The 22,091-nt window shown below is 38.5% G+C and overlaps 1 protein-coding gene across 4 annotated transcripts; it reads right to left on the reverse strand.

Annotated features, from left to right (window-relative positions):
* Nucleotides 1–244: 244 nt before the first annotated feature.
* Nucleotides 245–21,729, reverse strand: mphosph8 (M-phase phosphoprotein 8). Of its 4 annotated transcripts, XM_026376181.1 has the most exons (14): nt 21,516–21,725; nt 19,401–19,562; nt 17,809–18,831; nt 16,742–16,838; nt 15,617–15,877; nt 15,245–15,367; nt 14,821–14,909; nt 5,410–5,550; nt 4,862–4,948; nt 4,112–4,266; nt 3,606–3,757; nt 3,013–3,137; nt 2,762–2,845; nt 245–1,881 (listed from the first exon to the last, which is right to left on the reverse strand). In XM_026376181.1, the coding sequence occupies exons 1-14, from the start codon at nt 21,615–21,617 to the stop codon at nt 1,840–1,842; spliced, it is 2,643 nt and encodes an 880-aa protein (XP_026231966.1). In that variant the 5' UTR covers nt 21,618–21,725; the 3' UTR covers nt 245–1,839. The 4 variants fall into 4 exon arrangements, with proteins under 4 accessions (XP_026231966.1, XP_026231963.1, XP_026231965.1 ...); XM_026376178.1 differs by lacking the exons at nt 245–1,881; nt 2,762–2,845; nt 3,013–3,137; ... (2 more) ...; nt 4,862–4,948; nt 5,410–5,550 and adding exons at nt 5,559–9,972; nt 10,279–12,628 and having other exon boundaries at nt 21,516–21,729; XM_026376180.1 differs by lacking the exons at nt 245–1,881; nt 2,762–2,845; nt 3,013–3,137; ... (9 more) ...; nt 19,401–19,562; nt 21,516–21,725 and adding exons at nt 5,559–9,972; nt 10,279–12,628; nt 13,426–13,491; nt 14,026–14,814.
* Nucleotides 21,730–22,091: the final 362 nt, after the last annotated feature.

The raw sequence follows: 22,091 nt of genomic DNA on the forward strand, positions 1-22,091 counted from the left end.
GTATTTTTACAGTGGCAGTGTGATCGAAGGCAAGAGCATCAATTTGTGTTAAACAGATTTGACACCAAATAAGCAAGTTATTCTGGTATATATTCTGAATTGGATTAAAATAAAAGTATGCTTAAGAAAAACACAGAGAGCCGTTGGTGTGCATCTACTATACTGTACTGTCTCCAAATGTGACAGTAGTTCGGCACTTTTTGTACGACTATTGTCACAGAGAAAGGAAATCACAAAACAGCAAGCAAGGCATTGAAATCTGTGTATTAAAATCAGCTACTGTGGTCACATTTACATGTCGTCCATTGATCTGTTGGGTAAAATGTTGTCTTGTAACAGTCAAAAATAGTTTCTCCTTTTCTACTTTGACATGGATGAGAAAGAAAAACAAACTAGATGTTAAGGCAGCACAGAGAGGCCCCATCAATCTGGAGGACAAAGACAAAAAGTCTCATCAACATTTTTCTGCACTTTAAAGACATATTGCCGGCCTGAGCTGAGCTTACAAACAGTCTCACCAAGCTAAAATCCAGGCATGCCGTCACAACATTTGGTATTTGTGTTGCTGTAGAGGCTATCCTTTAATATCAATTACAAAACCTTACAAAAACAAAGACTGGAGGAGATGGTGGAGTGAGTTTTGAATGGTAGCCCTGCAGGTTAAATAAAACAGCGATAAAAAAATGTTTGACTCTGCAGCCATCAGTAGGTGACTTAAAAAAAAAAAAAAAAAAAAACTTTCATTAGGAGGGAAGCTGGTCTAACACAAGACACTTTAGCCCTCTCAAGTTAAATTAACATCAGAGCTTTTTACTGTACAAACTAAATAACTTAACCCACTCCTACTGGGGCAAAAAAAGCAACAATAGTCATTGGATTACACTTTATAACCGTATACAGTGTATGTACGTATATATTTATATATAGTATGTGAATATGTACAAACCAGAAAATATAAACAGCATCTCTGTCCAGGCAAGGCAAAAGGAACTTCTCTTCATTCATTAAAAACGCACAACATCCTACTTTGCAATCACATCATTCAGATATATTAACATGTAGAAAAGTGTGACTCTGATTTGTGTTTACACCTCTAATTTCAATGAGATGTGAAGTTCTTATCAAGCTGGTCTCTGATCAGAGGTTATCAATACACCCAGAAGCTATTTCCTACCTAATATCAACAGAGCATTGCCAGATTTTACATCATAGCTTTAGGAAAGAGACTGAGGCTGATACTTAAACACAAGTTAATCACTGAAATAAGATCATTACAAAGTTTTGTGTCACCTAACACAATACGAGTTAGAAATTATTAGCTTGGTTCAAAAAAAAAAAAAAAAGCTTAAAAACAGAAAAAAATGTGATGAAAATCTCCTTTGTATGTTTTTAAATGCACCCAAAAAAAGAAAAAAAAAAGGTACACACGTACACACAAGCTAGGTTTATATCAAAACCACGCTGACAGAAGGTGGAGATCAGAGAAAGGCACGACCCAGGAGGGTTTCAGTGTTAGAACTTGCTAAAGTGAAAGAGGAGGGAGCTTTTGATTGTGGCTGCTTAAAGTAGAGGTTTAACTGGCGCGGCGAGATCCTCCGATATCTGCTGCACATGTAGACCAATACGGAGCTGTGGTCTAAACCAGGTTCAGATCTCCTCAATGAGCTTCAGTCTGAGATTTTGCACCAACATCTGAGGTGACGAGAATCCAACAAACTAGTCGTCTCTTAGAAGACCAAGAGTCTAGCAGAGCATTTCAGCTGCTGCTCAGTATATGTGTGCTCGTCTTGCTGTAATGGCCAGTTTTCGCAGTGACCTTTGACATGATCAGAGGGGGCGTCACTGCAGCTGGACTCTATATGCACAAATGAGGAGCTTGACCTAAGGAAAGGACATCAGACAAAAAAGTAAACAGTTAACACGCTGTCAAATAGTTTGACTTTTTACCCTCTTTTATTGGCTGAAGGAATGAAATGGTAATTCAGCTTTTAAAACTTTCCCACTGGGGGCATTATTAGCAAACACTTGCTGAGTGAGAAACAGAAAATATGTTTGACATTAGTTGTTTTAAATAAACAGAGGAAAAAAAAATAAAATAGAAACCTTAAGTGCAGTGCTGGTCATACATATATTTTTCTACTTGTCCACAATTAATGTTGAAAGACCAGAACCAACACATAAATTGATCCTGTTAACAAGTACAAGAGTGTTACTCCTCACTTGTCCTTGAACAATTAAAATCACATCAGAGAGCCACACACTTGCACTGTTCATTACCAAGAACACACACACACACACACACACACACACACACACACACACACACACACACACACACACACACACACACACACACAGAGTAGTTTAATTTCACTCAGTCCCCCATTCGCCATCCTGCTACTGTAAATATGCACTAGTTTGACCCTAATGATTATTAATCCGCTATTGTAAATAGTCCCTTGTGCGCTTCCTGTAGTCACTTTTATTACGTGACAATTTTACTGGTCAACAGTGATGATGTATCCAAGCTCCTCAGTCAGGTCACTTCTTTGTTCAACTTGTATTTGTTCAGATAAAAGAGAGTACAGCAAAATCTAGATATTAGCATTTCTACCCAACTGTGTCTCTAAATCTTCTGATTAATGAATCATTCATTTCCTTCTTCTTCTAATGGCTACAAATGCCAGTTCTAAATCCTGAAAACCACTTGTTCTACACATGTATGTTTTAAATTTAGTCTGTGTGTTGCTGTGTCTGTCACCTTGGCTGTGGGTGTGTCTGCCAGACGGATGAAGAGTCTGTTGATGCCTGGAATCGGACTGAAGGAGTAGATGAAGTGACTATCCTGAATGTTTGAAGGTAAAAGGAGAGACATTAATATATAATATTTACTGAGTTTCCTGTGATTTAATGGTTACTGCACTGTTACTGTCTGTATGAAGAGCTACTGCAGAAAAAGAAAGCCTTTCTGTAACTGAACAGTTCTGTCTGTGATTTTTGTTAAGAACCAACCAGGAAGATGGGCAGCTGGAACTTGTCGTTGAGCACCACAGCATGAACGCTGCAGGGTCCGCAGAGCCTCGCTGTGATCTCGTTCAAGAAGTTGGCATGAAATATAAAGAGGAGGATTCCTGAGCCTGGAAGAGGAGGTATGGATAAAAACACGATAATTAATTTAATTTTAATTTTTGTCTCTCCTCCAATTCAAATTTTAAGATAAAAGATCTTTTTCCACATACACAACAGACAGTGAGTGAACCAGCAGCATCACTTCAGACAGAGGCAGGTTTCAGGTTGACCGATCCCTGATGACACTGTTTAATAATTATTTTACTGAAAGTGTCGTTCAGTTTCTTATGGAGGATCTTTTTAGTTATACATATAGTTCTATGTCTTTACCATATGTGATTATTATTGTAAATTGATGATGAAAAGGTAATTCAAAGACTTCTATAGTTTACCGCAATCTGCACTGGAATTGTTCTAGTACATGTACCTATATTTTCTGTATTATGTGCTTGATGTGTGCCGTTTTGGAATTAGGAAGAAATTCAAACAGCTGTTAACAGATATAATGACCCTCTGCATTGAAGTTTGTGTTTTACCTTCTGGTTGTGGCTGTGACTTGAAGCCAAACTCTAAAGAGAAGTCCGGTCCCTCGCAAAGCCTGTGGCAGGCAAGAGGAAAGACGGGCTCCAACAGCACCAGACGAGACTCAAAGTATGCTCGGATGGTGTCCTCCGCCACACTAGACAACCTGAGACAAACAGAGATTACAGGTTGAATAGAAAGGAACAACTCTCCACCCTAAGCAATGTTTTTAGCAAAAGGATGTTTGAGCAGTGGTGCTTTGTGTACATCAATCAGTATTAGGCATAAACAGGGCAAGCTAAACCAAATACAAACAAACAAAACAAGAAAAGAGAGAGATGTGTTCTTAATGGAAACCTTCAATAAAGGATCAGTCAACAATCTGAACATTTGTGTTGTGTGTGTGTGTGTGACAAGCCCTCTGGATAACCAGTTTCATTTAGAAAATGTGTAAAAGGATGTAAACTCAGTTCTTTTTCTTTCGCTTCCAGTCAGGTTGGAATCTGTGGTCAGCACTCACATGCTGATGTGGTCCTTGATGAGGTCGCACACCATTAGGTTGTTGCTGAGTTTGGCGAAGTGCATGGCCGTGGTCTTGTGTTTGGACAGGATGTTGCAATCAGCGCCGTACTCCAGCAGGAGGCGCACTACGTCAGCGTTCCCTCTTTTACATGCCTATAGTGCAAAACAGGAAACAGTGACCAACACAACCCGTGACCCATGTACAGTTTCCAACAATTTGAAATCACTGTGTGTAAGAGGCCTAATGTATGTTAATGTTTTCCATCACTCTGCATTGGAACAATTAATGGTAAACAGATGTTTTTAATGAGGGGCTGGGTTCCACTACATTAAAGAACAGTTTAAGAAAGAAGCGTAGTCAGCTTGGAGCTTAGGGAAAATATTGATAGCACTGTCATGTCTGTAGAGTAACTGTTAAGCTAAAGCCAACAGAAGTTTAGCTTAGGTTAGCACTAAGACTACAAATGAGAAAATCTGTTCACTTGCAGCTTAATATATTCTGCCCCACCACAGTAATGTCATTGGTTTGAATGTTATGGATGACGTAGGAGGTTGAATTTCAACATAAAATGATTGTTGATTGTGACTAGAAAAGTTTCATGTCATGTCATGTGATATAAATTCATCGTTTTACAACTACTATTGAAGAACCACATTTTACCTGACACCTGTGTCTGGCCTACAGGTTCAAACTTGATTGGTTTCATAGTTCTGCATTAAACCTGTTTTAAGTCAAATGCAACCTTACCTTCATCAGTGCCGTCTCCCCACTCAGTGTCTGAGCATTCACGTAGGAGCCTGCCTCCAGCAGGATAGCAACAGTTGTCAGGAAATTCTGACACAGAAAAGAAATAAAATCAAGATGTGAGAAAATACACAAAGTACTGAATGTCTGTGTCTCAGTCTGCAGGCGTCTTGTGACGTTCTGTGAACACTGCATGAGAGTGTTGTTAAAAGCTTATGATATACAGTTTTGTATGTACAATTATACCCATGTCAACCCACACAACAAACATACACATTCCATTTTTTAACCTAACACTTAAAATTTAACAAACTTGCAAACGATACAACACTTAACATAAAATGTGTGACAGAATATAAAACACGTTTCTGTAGAGGTTCACAGTATTTTTAATCACTGAGAGACAGAATCAAATTTAAAACAGAACTAGAGGCAGTAATAAATGGCTGATGTTTACCTTTGTTACTGCTGTTTTTTGAGCTAAGGTCTGATAACCAATAACTACAGTAGAAATTCCAAGTTAAATTTAATGTGCAAATTCACCAAGTTACCTTTTCAGCAGCATGCATTAGAGCTGTAGTGCCGTTCTTCTGTCGTGCATTCACCCTCACCCCCTTTTTTATCAGCAACCTGAGGATGTCGTCCTGGCCCCCGGCTGCTGCTAGCATGCTCAGGGACATACCGCTGACATCCTGTGGACAAACAGACAGATTCAAAGCTGCACTTTCACAGACAAAGTGAGGAAAATGACCCCCTTCTCTCTGACCTTCTGTGGATTGCTAATTTGCATTGATCGGTGTGTTACAGCTGCAGAATGGAAACACACCAAATCAAACACGTCGCTTTTGTTATTTTAGGCGTTGAGTTAAATGCTAGTTACGAACTTGCAGTTGTTCCCAAGTTAAACACTAACAAACAACCTATCTAAAGAAAAGTGGTCAATGACTAATATGTGAGGAAGTCAAAGAGACAGCAAATGATAGGTATTAGAGCGAAGAAATTATAGTCAGAAGAAGAAACTACCTCTATCAGGAGAAAAACTGCCTTAAACAGATTCTTTTCTGAAAGACATTGTCTTGATTTGGATTAGTCAGACTGCTGCATTTTGTATAAAGCGAGGACTGTTGGCTGCCATTTCTTAGAGCGTGTGGGCAAAACAGAGACAGCTATAGTGACCAAGATCTACTGTCACATGCATAAAAGCACCTCAATATTGTATTAAGACAAGCTTAAGGAATCTTGAACTATTTCCTTTATTAAAAAGCCCTTTCATACATTTTTTAAAAACAGTCAATTAAATCCATTTTGATATTGTATTAAAACACAAGATTCCAATTTAGCCTCTATAATTATTAAGTCCCATGTTTGTTATGCTGCCTGACCTCTACCACATATTTAGATATGATGGCAGCAAAGTTAATGGACTCTAATGTCTAGGTGCAACCCTGGGCAAACAAGTGTCTTTCTCATAACTACAAAATCTATACATTTTAATCCAAGGAGCATTTTATTGTACAAGCAGAAGATATAGGTTCCTTACAAGACTTGATAAGAAGCAGGAACTAAAAGCAGCATAATTACAACAGGATGAAGATTAACAAGCACTGTGTATACAACAGCAAAGAAAGAAAGTTCTGTACTAGAAAACATTGCAACACCCAACATTAATTGTAGTGCCTCAATGATTATATATAAGTTGTAGACCTTCACATACAAATGTATCTGGAGTGTAACTATCTACTGTCTAATGTTCTGTAATACCAATATATCCCTTTCACTATGAAGCAAGGACACAGGAAGAACCAGTCTGCTATTGGTGTGAATGGTTAAAATGACCCGGGTCTGCACTAATGCTTGTGGGTATGAAAGGGTGAACACTGATCACTGTATACGGCTACTGAGGAAACACAAAAGCTATTATCCTTAAAAAAATAACATCAGTTCGTTCTGGAACTCTTTAACCCTAACCTCAACAATCTTTAAAACACAGAAAAATGAAAATAAATGCTGTTTTTATAAAAAATATGTAACCTAATGAAGACACACAGATTTGTTAACAACAGATTGTCAACATATCTTGATGGATATCCAGTGTTTTGCAAATTGAAATTTGACAAAAGTCTGCAACTTGCATTTGCCAGTAGAAATGTGCTACTACTAAATTCAGGGTGAGATGTGTTCAACTTGTCTTACGGCTTAAAACTGTTTAGCATGTAAAAGGTACAAAACCTTAAATGAAATGTATTTTTTGTAGAAATTGATAATATAGGTAAAAAGTAAACAGTTTCCATCTTATTCAGAGGGAAAACAACCGTTTCATTAAGTGTCTAATGTGTAGTACAGTCATGACGTACATTTATGTAAGATATAAAGACATTTGTTATTTTGATCGGATGTATTAACTTTTGTAAAATACTGCACTTCTTAAAAAACAAAAAAACACCATCTAATCTGTGGGTTTATAGGCCAATGTACATAGCCATGATAACAACTCGCACAGCTTATCAGGACTTACTGGCTAAGCTGTGTGTTAGCTACAATCAACATGATTAAGAAAACTGTAATGTTAGTGAGTAATTGACATAATAAGGCAATCTAATCATGACAACTTCAATAAAAATGAGAACAATGCAGTGTATTTTACCTAAAATTACAGTACATTAAATCAATGAAGTACTAAATGTTCTAGGAGATTCCTGTATAATACAAAAATACAACCAAGTTTTCTGCAGCTTGATAATACATATGAAAAACATATAAAAGGAAGATAATGCTCATTTATCAACAAAATCTTCAAAAGAAAAAAAAAAGTTATTATAATATTTAAGTAAGAGGTATGCACACAAAGCTCCTAATTTGCTAACATCAGCAAGGAAGGTATGCCATTACTGCTGCAGACTATCAGGGGCCATCTACAATATAGGCTACTGGCTAAAGCAAGAATATAGTACACTTGGGCAAGGTACTGGGGAACTATGTAAAGCAAGTCAAAGCACATCTAACATATTGGAGGGATTGGCTGCAAATATTTGCTGGTAGGTTTTCTATTTAGTTTTTGATCATCAAAATTGATAAAAATGCTACTGAAAACAGTACAGGCAGAAGTATGTTTGGAATTAAAGAGTAAAAATCCCTCTGGAAATATACAGTCGCTGAGGCCAGGCCAGTCATCTTTGCTCATTGCAGAAATTGCCCTGGTCACAGTGGCAGGAGATTCCAACAATTCAGCCATAGCTTTCAACGATTCACAAATACTGTTTGGATCTGTAAAATATGTTTGTTTTCACATGTGCCAACTGTGGTTGTTGCCAGTGACCGGTGTCATCTCCCAAATTCGGCAAAATGAGGTTCACGTTTACTAAATGATCATACATTTAAATTTAAAACTCCATAGAGAACACTTGTGATGAACTGACAAATCAAGTGTCACATAATTAACTGTGTTACATACGTACTGTATATGCAATCTAACCATATCAAATATTAATAGCCATATTTTTGAGCCAAAGCTGTTGTACAAACATCCTCATGTTTTCACCCATTTAGTGTATATTCATGCAACAGTACACCAAGAGCTTAATCTGGTGATTTTGAATACTTCAGGACCTTTTTGAAATGTGATTTAAAGAATGGCAGGACGAGCTGTAAACGTTGTCTAGATCCGCATGGCTACTGAGACCACGGTTCAATGACATTTTACAACAATTCACATGTGCTGAATGTGTAAGCGCTATATCATTTGAGGTTAAAGCCACAGAGCTCATACATCTCTACAATTTCAGTGAGATTTTTGTCTAGCATGTCCATTACAAATTTTTACAGGGACAGATAAACAGGACCATCCCACTCTGTGTTTGAATTATGAGTCTCTGGCTCCTGGACGCCACTTTGTTTAGAGGCAACTACTTGTCCTCTTCTTTTCATTGACTGAATTGAGTTATGCACAAAATATTTAACTTCCCTCCATGTCCTGCTGTTTAATGCAGGTTCAGCAGCCAAACATGCGTCACAATCCTTTTTGCCTGGCACTTTGACCAGTTTACAGAAGTCTCCAAGCTGACGCCTCACCGCTGCCTGTTCCTCCTCACTCCACAACCGTTTGTTTCGCTTTTGAGGCTTGACAGCTGAACTGACTTGTCTTCCTGCAGTGGACATGGGTGTACTTTCCTGTACCACTGGTGCTCTTTCAGGAATACTAGGTCCATGGATTGATGGGACAACTTGTGCAGTTGTGGGGGCCCTAGGTGGGCCTGTGGGGTATGCTGGGGTACTCGGATGGTTCAGAGGTGTGAATGAAGAAACAATAGGCATACTTCTGTCATTTATTGATGAGAATGTGGGGACAATTGGAGTATTCAAGGATGTGAATGTAGGAACCATAGAGGTACTTGGAGCATTAAGGTGACTATAAGTAGGAATCATTGTACTTGAAGTGTCTTGTGGTGTATACACAGAAGGGGGTGGCATACTTGTAGCATTCTGTGTATACAAAGGAGACATTGAAAGAATTCTATTATTCTCTGATGAGTACGCCGGAGGCATTAGAGCATTTGTAGTGTTGAGTGGAGTAAATGTAGGAACTACTTGCGTATCAGTAGCATTAAGTGGTGTGAAAGAAGAAATTAGTGGCTGACTTGTATGTACCATATTTGAACTAGTGGCACATAAAGATGTAAAACTTGAAGTCATCTCTGGGGGAAATGGTGTGGATTCTCTTAAAGTGGTTGGTGGAGCCAAAGCTAAACAACAATCAGAACTTTCGCTCAGATGATCTGGATGAACTGTTGTCATATTACACATATTTGTGTCTTCTAAATCTTTTTTGGATGTTTTAACTCCAGCTTTTGAATTCTTTGGATTGAAAGCATTTTCATTTCCTTCAGACTTCAGCTGGTTATTTCTCCTCCGTATCGTCTGTAGTGTGTTGTGTACATAGTTTTTGACATCTGTCCAAGATCTTCCATGAAGATCTGGTTCAGCAGCTATGCATGCATTGCACTCCTTTTTGCCTGGAACCTTCATCCCTGTGATAAATTCACTTAAGTAACGCTTCACTGCAGCCTGCTCCTTTTCACTCCAAGGTCGCCTCTTTAATGCAGGCTTTTGTGTAGTTCCTAAAAAGATAATTTAGAAAATCATAGTTATATAATAGAAACACAATGGCTATTCAATCATAAATATAGTAGCCTTTCAATTATATACTATACTATATTAATAGTAGGTCCCAACAGTTAAAAGTTTCAGAAAAAGCAAATTAAGCATTTGTGTGGCATTTTCAAAGTTTCTTTCCTGATAATTTAATTATTTAAAGATAATTTAATTTAGTCAATTATTAACTATAGTTCCAGGGCACCAGCTCTCTGCTATCTAATCACTGAAGGAAAAAAGTAAAGTATTATAGAGAAACCAATGATACTCACCATTTCTTGTAGTGTTGGAAGGATTTGTTGGCAGTGTGCGATCCATCTTGAGCAGTTGTTTGCACACTTCCTCCAGCTGTGAGGAATTTTTTGAGAGCTGGTAACACTCCTGGCTACTTATTCCCACCAGCTTGGCCACTTGATCCAAATCACATTCACTAAGGCTCATTAGTTGCCAGCAGATGGCAATTTGCTCTCTTAATGATGAGGACAGAAGTGCTTCTGGATTCCTAACTCCACACTCCATTGCAGCCCTTCGAAAGCAATCCAATCCTCTGATAAAGGATGGACCCTCAGTCCGTGCAAACAGGTATGGGTTAGACTTCGACACACCAGCTTGCTCACGATCTTTAATGAGTAAGTCAATTGACAAAACCATTCTTTCTGTTAGCAGAACCAGCATGTTACGTCCATATTGACCTTCTAGTTCCAACCTTGTAAAACTAGCACCAAGGTCCAGCTCCAATTTTGTGCTTCTCTTTATTTGATCTGCAGAGGGTACAAATATTCCCTTACTTTTTTTGGAAGTGTAGGTTTGCAACAGCATTCTACCAATATTTCCAACCCTCCCTCTGTTAAACAGACACACGTCCGCTAAGGTGGCCTCACTGAGCTTTTTCCATGTTGACAAACTAGGATTTTCCTTTAGCTCTTTCCTGGCTTCATCTTCTTCCCCTATAATAAACCTGTGGAGTTTTATCAAATCTTCCGTTACAGTTGACTTGTCTACTTCCACTTTCTTCCCTTCTTGCTTTAGAGATAATGCAAGAGCTTTTCGTGAAAAACACTGGCTCCATTTTGTATCAAGAAGTTGTATGAACTTTTTCACTTCCCCCTCAGTTTCACTGTCTTCTGTCATGCGGCTTTCTCCAAATGCTATTTCGGCAGCTCGTTTCAAAGAGTAGCCAATTTTTGAGATAAGGGAAACGGTTTTAAATTTACTGGAAGTGGGATCAAAACCACTGAGCTTTTTGGCCCCTTCAACAGCTAATTCAAATTTGGAGGGTATACATATTTCATGCAAAAACTTTACACTTTTGTCAAGCTCATTTACAGCAAGTACAAATCTACCAAGTTCCCTCATCTTTTGTGCAATATAAGCAAACTGGGACTTGTCATGATAATACTTAGCAGACAATGCATTGCCATATTTACAAATAAGTGGGTCATTCCTAACATGCCTTGAAATGTCATCTTGATGCATGATGTGAATAATTTCCTCACAGCCTCCAGTTAAGAATTCTGACATTGGAAGTAGTCTGGAGGCAGCACTATGGACCCTGGTTCTGTTTATTTTTTCAGAAGATTTCTGGTCTCCCTTTCTGGCCATACATGATCGCTCATGTCTCCATAAATCAGTTTTTCGATAAAAAGCAAAGCAATGTTGGCATGGCAGGAAGTCACGAACAGATACACTGGGATTTTTCACCTGTTTTTTGGTTACAATTTCCCCCTCACCACTTTTGAGAACTTCACAATTGTGTTCATAATCTCCTTTATTGCGAATTTGGTCAAGTAAAGTCTGTCTGACTTTGGAACCTTTGGGAAAGTGCACTGCATGTGCAACATCTGTTTCCTCTGCATGTTTCCTTTCCAAATGCTTTGTAAGTTGGGTGAAAGCCATTTTGCAATATAAACAAAAGTGTTTTTTGCATGACTCTTTTTTCTCATCATCCACTGCGATAGGTTTTATTTCAAGCACTTTCTTACAGGTCCTTAAACTTGATCGTGTTGGTTGTTTCTTCTCCACAGTCTTCCTGCGGCGTTGCAATGGCCTTTTAGCAATCTCCTTTGTACTATCTGAGTGACCTGCAACCACATGCTCTTCAGCTTTCAAGTCATTTGGTTGCTTTGGGGAAGTAGTTTTGTCATCTATACCCTTCTGTTCTGTTTTTTCACTATCTTCAGTTGGCATTTCTTCTGGATTTATTGTTGGTTTTGGGATATCAAAGTTCAAACGCATTTCACTTGGTAAACCACATGTTGTATCATATGACATCTCATCATCCTCTGCTTGCTTCTGGCCTTCTTTTCCCTGACCTTCCTGCTTGATAGCTGAATCACAGGAAATGTCTTTGAATTCAGTTATATATTTTCCACTTTTTTCGATCTTTTCATGCTCCCTCTCTGTCACTTGCTCAGCGTTTGTTCTGGCAGGACAGTTTGGCATTTTTTCACCATATTTTGGACAATCCAAATCTTGAGGGATATTCTCTTCTACTCTTGGGGTACTCTCTTCGATTCTTGCACTGTCAAGGTTAGAAGTCAACCTAAGAGCATCACTCGAACTTCTCTCTTCAATCAAGCTCGTCTCTCCTTCAAATGATCTCTTCTCACCAATTGAACACGCCTGAAAAAGAACAAGTATATGTAAGACTCATTTGCCAAATCAGACCCCATATATAAGTTGATTTCTTCAATTTATCAACATACACCTATGAGAAATGGGGGGAAACTGCTAAAATTTGGTTTTAATTCTAGTACTTAACGTTTTTGTTTTTTCTTGCATAAAATTCTTTGCACATTTTTTTAAGCACCTTGGCAATGCCCCACCATTATCCAGGCTCATTCAAACAAAGATCAATGTGATGGCCACTCATCACTTTTTAGCCCAACCTTGGTATCAAAAAACTCCTGACACCTCTTAAATCGCCAGTACAAAAACCACATGTGACCCATTCAAGAACAGTTGGCTTTATTGGATCAAGCAGCGTTTTGACATTGTAAATGTCTAATCAAATATATCTAGTCATGGGGTGGTGGATGAAATGCTATATGGACAGACCTACATTAATGGTTTGCATTGAAAACAAATGATTGTTTCTTTTAATGTCGTATACATAAAACTTTTTGTCCTTAAAAAGCAGTGTTTTTACAGTAAAACCTATCAATCTAGTCACATAATAACATGTGGCTAAAAACAAACAAACAACTATTTAACTATCCACAATGAGGCCATGTACAGATGAAAAACATGGTAACACTTAAATGGCGCTTAGTGGTTCACATAATACTTTGAATAGATGTTTTAAATGTTAAGTACGATAAATGAAAACAAACATTAAGCTGAATACATGATAGCTACTGGTGCATGCTGCATGTGCTTCGATTATGATAATGATACATGTTCTGAAAGCATATATGTACCTGCTTCATAGTGTTCATCTTGTCCTATTCATGCACTCATGCTCTTTTCTTCGCTTGGCTTGTTCACTGCAAGAAAGAAACAACACCAGAGTCTCTAATGTGCATACATTATGATGAATATGTAATAATGCATGGCAAAATGTTCGGTCCAAGTTACTATGAACAAATAATTTATAAACAAGATAGCAGTGGACAGATTGGCATGCACAAATAATTATCAACCAGGCAACACTAAGTTTAATTTTGTAGATTGGCTAACCTAGGAAAAGTGTGACAAAATGTGTTACAATTAAATGTTCACCCCTATCTTGTCATGGTAAAACAATAAGATAGCTAAGTGTATTTAATATCATCTAGCCAACAACAATGCAACAGCAATGTGGGATTGTTCTTTTTACATATTCTGACCTATAAGAATAAACAAATTGGCCCTTTGATTCACTGTATCTCTTACTTACTACACAGTTGTTCCTGCTTCATGATTAAAAATCTAACAATAGCTTTACTCAAGTTAAACTATCTCATTACGCTGTAACAACACTGTTTCATAAATGATATTTCCATAAATCAATTTAAACATTTTGTTAAACTTTAACTTACCTGGATTTGATGCAAAAGTGAAGGTGCGTTGGTGTTGTGAAAAACATCTTGACGCGATGAATCATAAGTAGACATCAAACAGTAAAGACTGCTGATGTGGATCTTGAAGAGACAGATTTCTTGGTGCATAGTTGTTAAAACACCTCAGCTGTTCTTTTATGAATCATGTACGAATCACTATTAAGATCCTTGAATGCACTAGGCTTGAGTCACTACAGCTACGTAGCCCTAGTGAACCACTGAGCCACTGTCCTAATGTTATTTTGTATTATTGGAGTGGGTTTCCAAAAAAGCTCCACAAGAATGTGATCACCCAAAAGTCAAATCACAAACCAACGACTGGGACAGAAAATATGCATACCTGTTATGTGGTCCAATACCACGTTGACATTTTTACACAGGGATTAAGACGCTAAAATATGTCTGGAGTGGACACATTCCACATAGGTTAAAAACTATTCCTGGACCACTAATGTTTAAGTCAACATAAATTTCTAATCTTGTTACTCCTCGGCTAACATAATATCACACTGTCTGCATTTGTAATGCAGAGACACTATTACACTGTTCATATTTAAATTGGATGTTTTTCTTCATGCCTGTGTACACAATCATTCCCACACATACAGTACATACTGGGGGCAACCAAGGTGCAAAGCTGTTGAGTTTGTAAAATGTGCTATTGTGTTAAGCTCACAAAGCATTGGAATGTATGGAAATTAAAAATATTAAATAAACAAAAAGGTCTAAATATGCCAGTAAATGAAAATAAGACACATTTTAAAGAGGACATACCTCTTGGTCTAGGTTGTAGTCCTCCTTGGAGTTAAGTGCCAGTTTTACAGCCATGTAATCTCCACTTTTCACAGCATCCCGCAACTCACCTGGTAGGAAGAAGGAAGAGCCAATTGCAACTTAGAGAATGTATACAGTATAGATTGAATAATTAAATAAATGAATAATGTTATATATTTGCCGAATAACATAATTGAAGCTCCGCAGACTTAAAAGCGGTATCCATGACAGGTTTAGTTACAATGCAAGATGTCTTATTACAGTGGGTTTAAAGATTAAATTACAAGAATGCATTTTTTAAGTGTCATTGACGAACTTAGAAAATCTCTTACAATCCCCTTGTAATCTTACACGTAGTAATTATAGAAGTAAATAATTAGACAGCTGTCAGCCAATCATCTCAGACATGAATGCAAATACTCACTTGGTGATAATGGTGGACCCGACAGAATCTCATCCTCTCCGTTCAAATGTTTCTGGAAGTCGTCCAGAGTCATCCAGTCCAGGTTGAGGTCCATTCCAAGACTCAAAGTAGCTTGGCTCTTGTCTGTTCAACACACAATGCAGACAGATGTTCAGCTACATGTGGCTAAACTGTGGATACTGAATTGAAATTCTTCGAAAATTTTGCTCAATTTGTTTAAAACCTCAGGTTTTGTAGTAACACTGAAGTCAGACACGAACATAATTAACATCTCAATTATGCAAAGGGAAATGTGTAATTACATATGCTAAAACAATCTGATATTTGGAAGACACACAGATCAGCATGTTGAATGGCCAACTGGAAACATACCAGATTTGTCAGCACCCTCTGGTGGGTGTTGTGTGTCCTGACCGTCATCACAGGCCATGAAGAGTCTGGGCTCACTGTCCTCTCTCCTCTTCTTTCTGTCATCTGATGGGGTTCTCCTTTCCCAGCCGGGACGCTGCGCATCTTCTGGCCTGTCTCTCCTCTCCCGGAAATCCTCACCAGTCCTGGGCTTTGCTGTAGTTTCTTCTCCTTCTCTCTCTTCACTGTCTAAGCTGAAGCCACGACTCTGGGCAGGTCTAGGAACTAAAGAGTGGGCAGACAAGTAGTCATTTTTCACAACAGATGTGACACAAAGAGCTTAAACATTCTCAATCATGCCTGTCAATCAATCCAATAGAAAACAGCAGCAGTTCCTGGCTCCACATTTTCCATTTCTGCTCAGTGTAGACCTGCTTCTTACTGGCTGTAGCAGGTTTATCAAGTAGTGACATAAAAATTTATTATTGTAGTGGAAGGGGAGAACTGCTGAATTTAAGGAAATGTTTTGAGCTTGATTAATGAACCAGCAAATCATCAATCACTGCAGGAGCAAAACAGACAATACCAAACTCTAGACCACAAACCATCCTTAGTCATGTCAAGATGTACTTGACAAACTATGAACCATCTATTTTAGTAATTTTAAGCAGTAGCAAATATTAACCTGTCATATAATGAATTACATCATGTAACATAGTGAAATTATGTGTTAAGAAATAATTAATCTTTAAAAAAAAAGAAACTCCCTTGGAGCCAATTACAATAATTTTAACATATACCAACAAAAAAACCTGATTTGTTATCGGTTCTATCTGGTAATTTGTGTTGTTACTGTTTGTGTGCACAGAGGTGTTAAGAGAGTGGTCGCTTTATCTGCATGATCCATTTTGGAAGGTGCAGTCTGTGGCGTTGTTAAAAGCATATGTATTATTTTGTTCACCTCTTTTTATAATCAGGCTAAACTAAATAACAGAGGCACTGTTGTCTACTGCAACTACAGTACATCATCCAAAATAATCATACTGTTGGATCAACAGTTTAAAGTTACTGTTAGTTCAAACAATATTACTTTCATGTAGGGAGGATTTATTGTAATACTGTAATAATAATTGTGTGTGCCATGCATACCATCTGATTGCTTGGTCTTCTCTGTCTTCTCAGGCTCTGGTCTCTGAGCTGGAGACTCTTTGGTTGTCTTTGGGACCTTCTCAATTTTCCCTGTTAGCTGATGTTGGGATAAAAACAAAACAGTTAAAACCTCAAGGCAAACTACTAAGCAAACAATGTTGAGTAGAGGTCAACATAAATGTCAATGTTGTAGCTTGTCTTGACTTTTCAATACATTAATTTTAATATAAAGGTGATGGTGGTGTTCTGTAGCAGATTTGTTTATAATTACCCACCAACACCAAAGGTTTATTCCATATAGCTTTACCTAAAAGGGCAGTACAAGGACAGGTGTCAAATGTGTTGTAATTTGGATCTTAACTTTGGATTCAAAGGTCTGTCATAATTAACTGAAGTGGATATTTTTCAGTTATCTTAGAATAAAATCGTTTATTTTTCTAGCATAGTGATTTTGTGTTGAGTTGCAATAGACTTTGTTTTGTACTGAAAATGCCGCAATTTATTATGACTACTGTGGAAGTATAGATAGAGGGATAGACAGACGACTTTCCTGTCTCAGAGCAACCGTGCAGCATTAACTCTGATCACTGTTAATCAGAACTGCTCAGCACCAATTTGTAATTTTTTGAAATAGGAACTTGAGTTCTTCATGACGTTTGAAGAATCAGGTCCTGACACTGTCCAGTTACAGGCAGCACATCAGCAGACTCGTTCTCACTTAGGGAAACAGTCTTGTTTTTTCGAGAAGGCTGTTCCCTGAATAAAGTGTTCAGGTAACAGGACAAACACAACAGTACTCTGCAGAAACCACAGTGTTTGATTAACTACACCATTACAGCATTTTGTTAATGTTGAAGCAGCACTAGTCACTTCATTGAAAACAATGCGCTACAGTATGTAAATAAAGTTGGTTAGATGTCTTTGATGACAAGCAATTACAAGCTGTATTCACACATGGGATCAATTGGACATTACTCAGACTCTGTAGTAGAGAGCTGGTAGAGTAACATCCGTTTAATGTCAGGCTGACAGACTCAGACAGACTTAAAAACAGCTTAATACTGTACCTTTGTGGGTTTGCTGCTCTTCTCTACAGGAGGCTGATGAACGGGCTGCCTGCGAGGAGCACGGTCCTTGGCCTCGCAGTTTAATAGGAACTTCTCAAATAGATTAGTGGAACCCGTGGCATCCTTCTGTCCCAGTGCCTCCTCTTTAGCCACCTCATCTTCCTTAACTTTGGTGCTGCCAGAAGCAGTGACTGAAGACGAGGAGGATGATGAGGATGTAGAGGATGATGGGACTTTGGGTGGTGCTGACGTGCTCTCCTGCCCTTTGCTCTTAGCTTTTTTATGTAGGGTTGAACTGTCACTGGAGTCTGAGAGTGGAGCAGCCTCCTCTTTGCTTTTAGAAGTGAGGCTCTTTAATTTTTGGTGGGCGTTTTCTTTTTGGGCAGCATCTGGCTTTTTGCTCTTTTTTTCATGAATGAGGTCCTTAATGCCCTGAAGCTTTACTTCCCACTTTCCCTTCTTTAGCTTGGCCTTATCATCCAAACGTGCCTTATCTGCTGATTTTGTTAGAGTTTCCGTTAATGCAGTATCCTCTATTTGGGACTCTGATGTGCTGTTGCTGAGCTCGTCCTCCAGAGGTGCAGTGGCCTCATCTTCAGACGTTTCAACCTTTCGTTCCTTCTTCCCCTTCTTTTTCTTCCCATCATCTCCCTTGTCTTTCTTATGCTTTACTCCCTCTTTTCCCTTTTCCTTCTTGTATTTTTTAGTGGGAACAGGCTCATCGTCCTCCTCTTCAGAGTCAACAACACGCTTTTTAGATTCAGTCTTTTTCTCCACAGGGGGAGAGGGTGGAGTTGGAGCTCTCTCTTCTTCATCATCTGTCTCTGGAGCAGGTAGAGGCCTGACCTCCTCCTTCCGTTTGTCCTTTTTCTTCTTCTTTTTGTCTTTGGGAGGTGGTTCCTCTTCTTCTTCCCGAATCTTTTTCTTTTTCTTCTTCTTTACAGGGGCCTCAGTTGGACGGTCTTTGTCACTATCACTCTCTGAGTCAGCGTCAAACACGTCGCTCTTTGTAGGCAGCAGCTTCTAACAAAAGAGCAGGACAAGCAATGTTACATATCTGGATTAAACATTCTCATAATACTGGACTGGATGACTTACATGTCAGCAGAATTTCCTTTCACTCTCACTGATAACCTACATTACATAATGTGTTTAAAACATGTAGAAAAAAAAATCTGTAAGCTAAGACAGTGTGCTCATGTTTTCCTGTTTTGTTTAAATTTCCTTCATCTTCTGTAGCAAACAGACATCATTCTCTGCTCCTGATTGGCTCTCATCTGCTGAAATCTGTCACAGAATATCTGCATTTCCTCTGTCGTGACACTAGGGCCTTAATGGCACGTGTTGCTGCACTAGTTATTCGTCATTGGCAGTGTGAAAAAAGCATTAGACAATATATTGACACTGTATTTTGTGTAATTCACCCATGACCCGTTTGGTTTTGCAACCAATCAGAAAACAGTCTCTTCATTCTAGTGGGCCATAATGAACAACAGTCAACACTGTGCTCCATAAATGTTATTCATACACCTGTACCGCTGTCTTGGTGGCTACAGTTTGAGTAGTATTCTGTAATGCTGGCTGTCACTTACCACGCTCTTTTTGGCTTCTGCCTCTTTCTTGGCTTTAGCCTCAGCTAAGGACTTCTTAAAAGCTAAGAGGACTTCGCGACAGTCCTCTAAATGGGCCTCTGGCTCCCAAGTGTCATCATCAGAGCAGTAATTCTTCCATCGGACTCTGTAGAGCACTTCACCCTGAACGAAGAGATAGAAGATCAGGCATCACCATCTAACTGGCCTGACACATTGGTAGGTAGTTGCCACAATTTCACAGCTGACTAACAAGCCTAGTTAGCTGACAGCAGACACAATTTATATATATATATCATTTATATAGTGAAATATTTCTTTGATTTACTGATTGTGTACATAATAGATCATACACTGTACAGTGTGACAAGTATTCATTCCTGAGAAAAAGCAAAACAAATCAGCAATAACTGCACAAAATATCTGAATTCGTTTGATTTACATCACATCCCAGAGTGAGTCATTGTGTTTGTCCAGAGCCTAAAATAGAGTTGATAAGATTAAGCACATCAGTCAATCAATGATGAAAAAGAGTGAAACAACAAAGCTTTTACTGTGGAGTGACCAGAGAAGCACACAGTGACTTTTCACATGCAAGAGCAGTTGGGCCTAAATACATATTTCTAGGATTATTACTTGAGTTTGGGTTTACATACAGTAAAATGACATAGAATCAAGGTAATTAAGTTAAATAAGGTCTGGACCCCCATTAGAGGCAAGTGTTATCATACAAGTATCTGAAAGTGGCTTGCATGACTGCTGCTGTCAATATTTGCTCACAGTTCTGTTGTGGAAACAGACTTTTTTTTTACCCAGTTCTACTTTGTTCAGATAGATACAACATTACACAACATTATTAAAAAACAGAATAATAAACAAATTACTAATGAAGTCCATCTATGTAACTACTTCCCAAACCTTTCAATTCCTTTAAGAGTTCCAAAAGCTGCTGATTACTGTAAAGAAACAGTGAATGCAAAGAACCTTTTTGCACTTAAAGGAAAAGCAAACACGACCCAACAAACCACCCCTATTCAAATACACAAAAGCACTCCCTTGATGAGCATTCATGTGAAGGGCTGGTTAATATTTAAAAGTGAAAATGTGGCACCATATTGTGAAAATACACGAGTTAACAGTTGGAATCACTGTTAAAAATAAGTGGTAATTAACTCTTTTATTTAATATTTTATTCCTTGAACAGCACTACACTGTAAACAGAGTCACAGTGTGCTTAATTTGTGTAAGCTCCACCTGATGAGAAATTAAGTGCAGATTTAATTTTTAGTGTTTTTGCAACATTTAGGACAAGTAGAGACAATAAATATTAGTTAAATCATGTAAGATCAGGCAATCTCAATGAAATCCAAGATTTGTTTTACAGTAAATACCACATAATCACTTAAATGTAATTTTATACTAAATACTAAGTTTAGTGCATGCTGTGCATACTGATGCCCTGGAAGGGCTACTACATAGATTTTGCAGAAACATGAACTTAAATATTAAAGTTTATGCCTTATACAAGTCTATATTAGCCTAATGATCAATCAAATTTAATTTAAACATTATAGTTGTGTGCAGAAAAGTTTTTAAAAAGGTTAACACAGGTGCCCAGGGGATGTCATTTTCAATGCAGCTGCCACAATGCTAATATAACACTAGCAGAGGATAGTAAGTCCATATCTGGAATGTCATTATCCTGCTGTGATTAACTCAAGGAAATCTCCCCCTCCAATCGGTTTTATGCAATTAAACAAGCATTATTCCCTTCATTTGTGGAATATAATTATGCCACTAAGCAAGAGCAAACATGGTAAAAATATCTGCAAGCTTGCAAGCCTCCGTCCTTGGCCTCAGCAGGGAAGAGCCCAACGGACATCATGGGAGAAGTTGGGCTGAAAAACGATGCTTATGTCCGGGCGAGCAGCCAGCCGCGGTTTAACGTGGTGATTAAGCGGCACAAGGGCAAGTTTGTGCATCAATGTGCATTTAAAAGACATCCCATAAAGGTGGTTTATTAACAGAAAGGGCTGTAGGTGGGCTACGCGTCGTGAGAGTGGAGTGAAAGGCCATGTTTGCCAAGCTAGCTGAACGTTAGCATTTAGCTCGCGTTACCTCCTCCACCCGCATGTCAATGATCCTCTCCACCTCGTATACATCTTCTTCTTCATCCTGTTCGCTGTCCGCGGGCTCCACCTTGTCCGTCTCAGCCGCCATGGCTGCGGGTCAGCTCTTCGTTGGACTCAGCACTGGTTAAGGCCGCGTTGGCAGGACGCTGGAGTACCTGTCCGTGGTGACTGCGGCTCCGAGGGCTGCACCGAGCGGAGCAGCTAGCGCCCGCCCTCACACCGCTGCGTTCACATGCTGCCCCAGAACTCGAACTTGTACGACTTTTAAACACTATTAAAAAATATTAAATGTTTGTGTGGAAGCCAACACGTTAACCATTTCCTATTCCCACATTAATAATTTAAATTGAAAAATGCGCGATGTTAATGGTGTATAGACGGCCAGCAGATAGTTTTAACAACAGATGTTTGACGTGCGTCTTATGTCTTTCTGGATTAAAAAAAAAAAAAGACAAATATTAAAATACATACACTGGCTACGCGTTTTATAGTAATGAACTCTTTCATAAAAATATCATTTTGATTTTTTGTTACTCTGTAGGCTGATTGACTGATTTCAGAC

This window comes from Anabas testudineus, chromosome 21 (assembly GCF_900324465.2).
Source record: "Anabas testudineus chromosome 21, fAnaTes1.2, whole genome shotgun sequence".
Classification (NCBI taxonomy): domain Eukaryota; kingdom Metazoa; phylum Chordata; class Actinopteri; order Anabantiformes; family Anabantidae; genus Anabas; species Anabas testudineus.

What these genes read in the sequence shown, in the direction of transcription:
- mphosph8 (XM_026376178.1), bottom strand. Translation starts at nt 21,617, where the DNA reads ATGGCGGCTGAGACGGACAAGGTGGAGCCCGCGGACAGCGAACAGGAT. An exon ending in TTGACATGCGGGTGGAGGAG is followed by an intron (nt 19,563 to 21,515) that starts GTAACGCGAGCT and finishes CTCTTCGTTCAG; the next exon opens with GGTGAAGTGCTCTACAGAGT. An exon ending in AGAGGGTGCTGACAAATCTG is followed by an intron (nt 15,368 to 15,616) that starts GTATGTTTCCAG and finishes TGTGTTGAACAG; the next exon opens with ACAAGAGCCAAGCTACTTTG.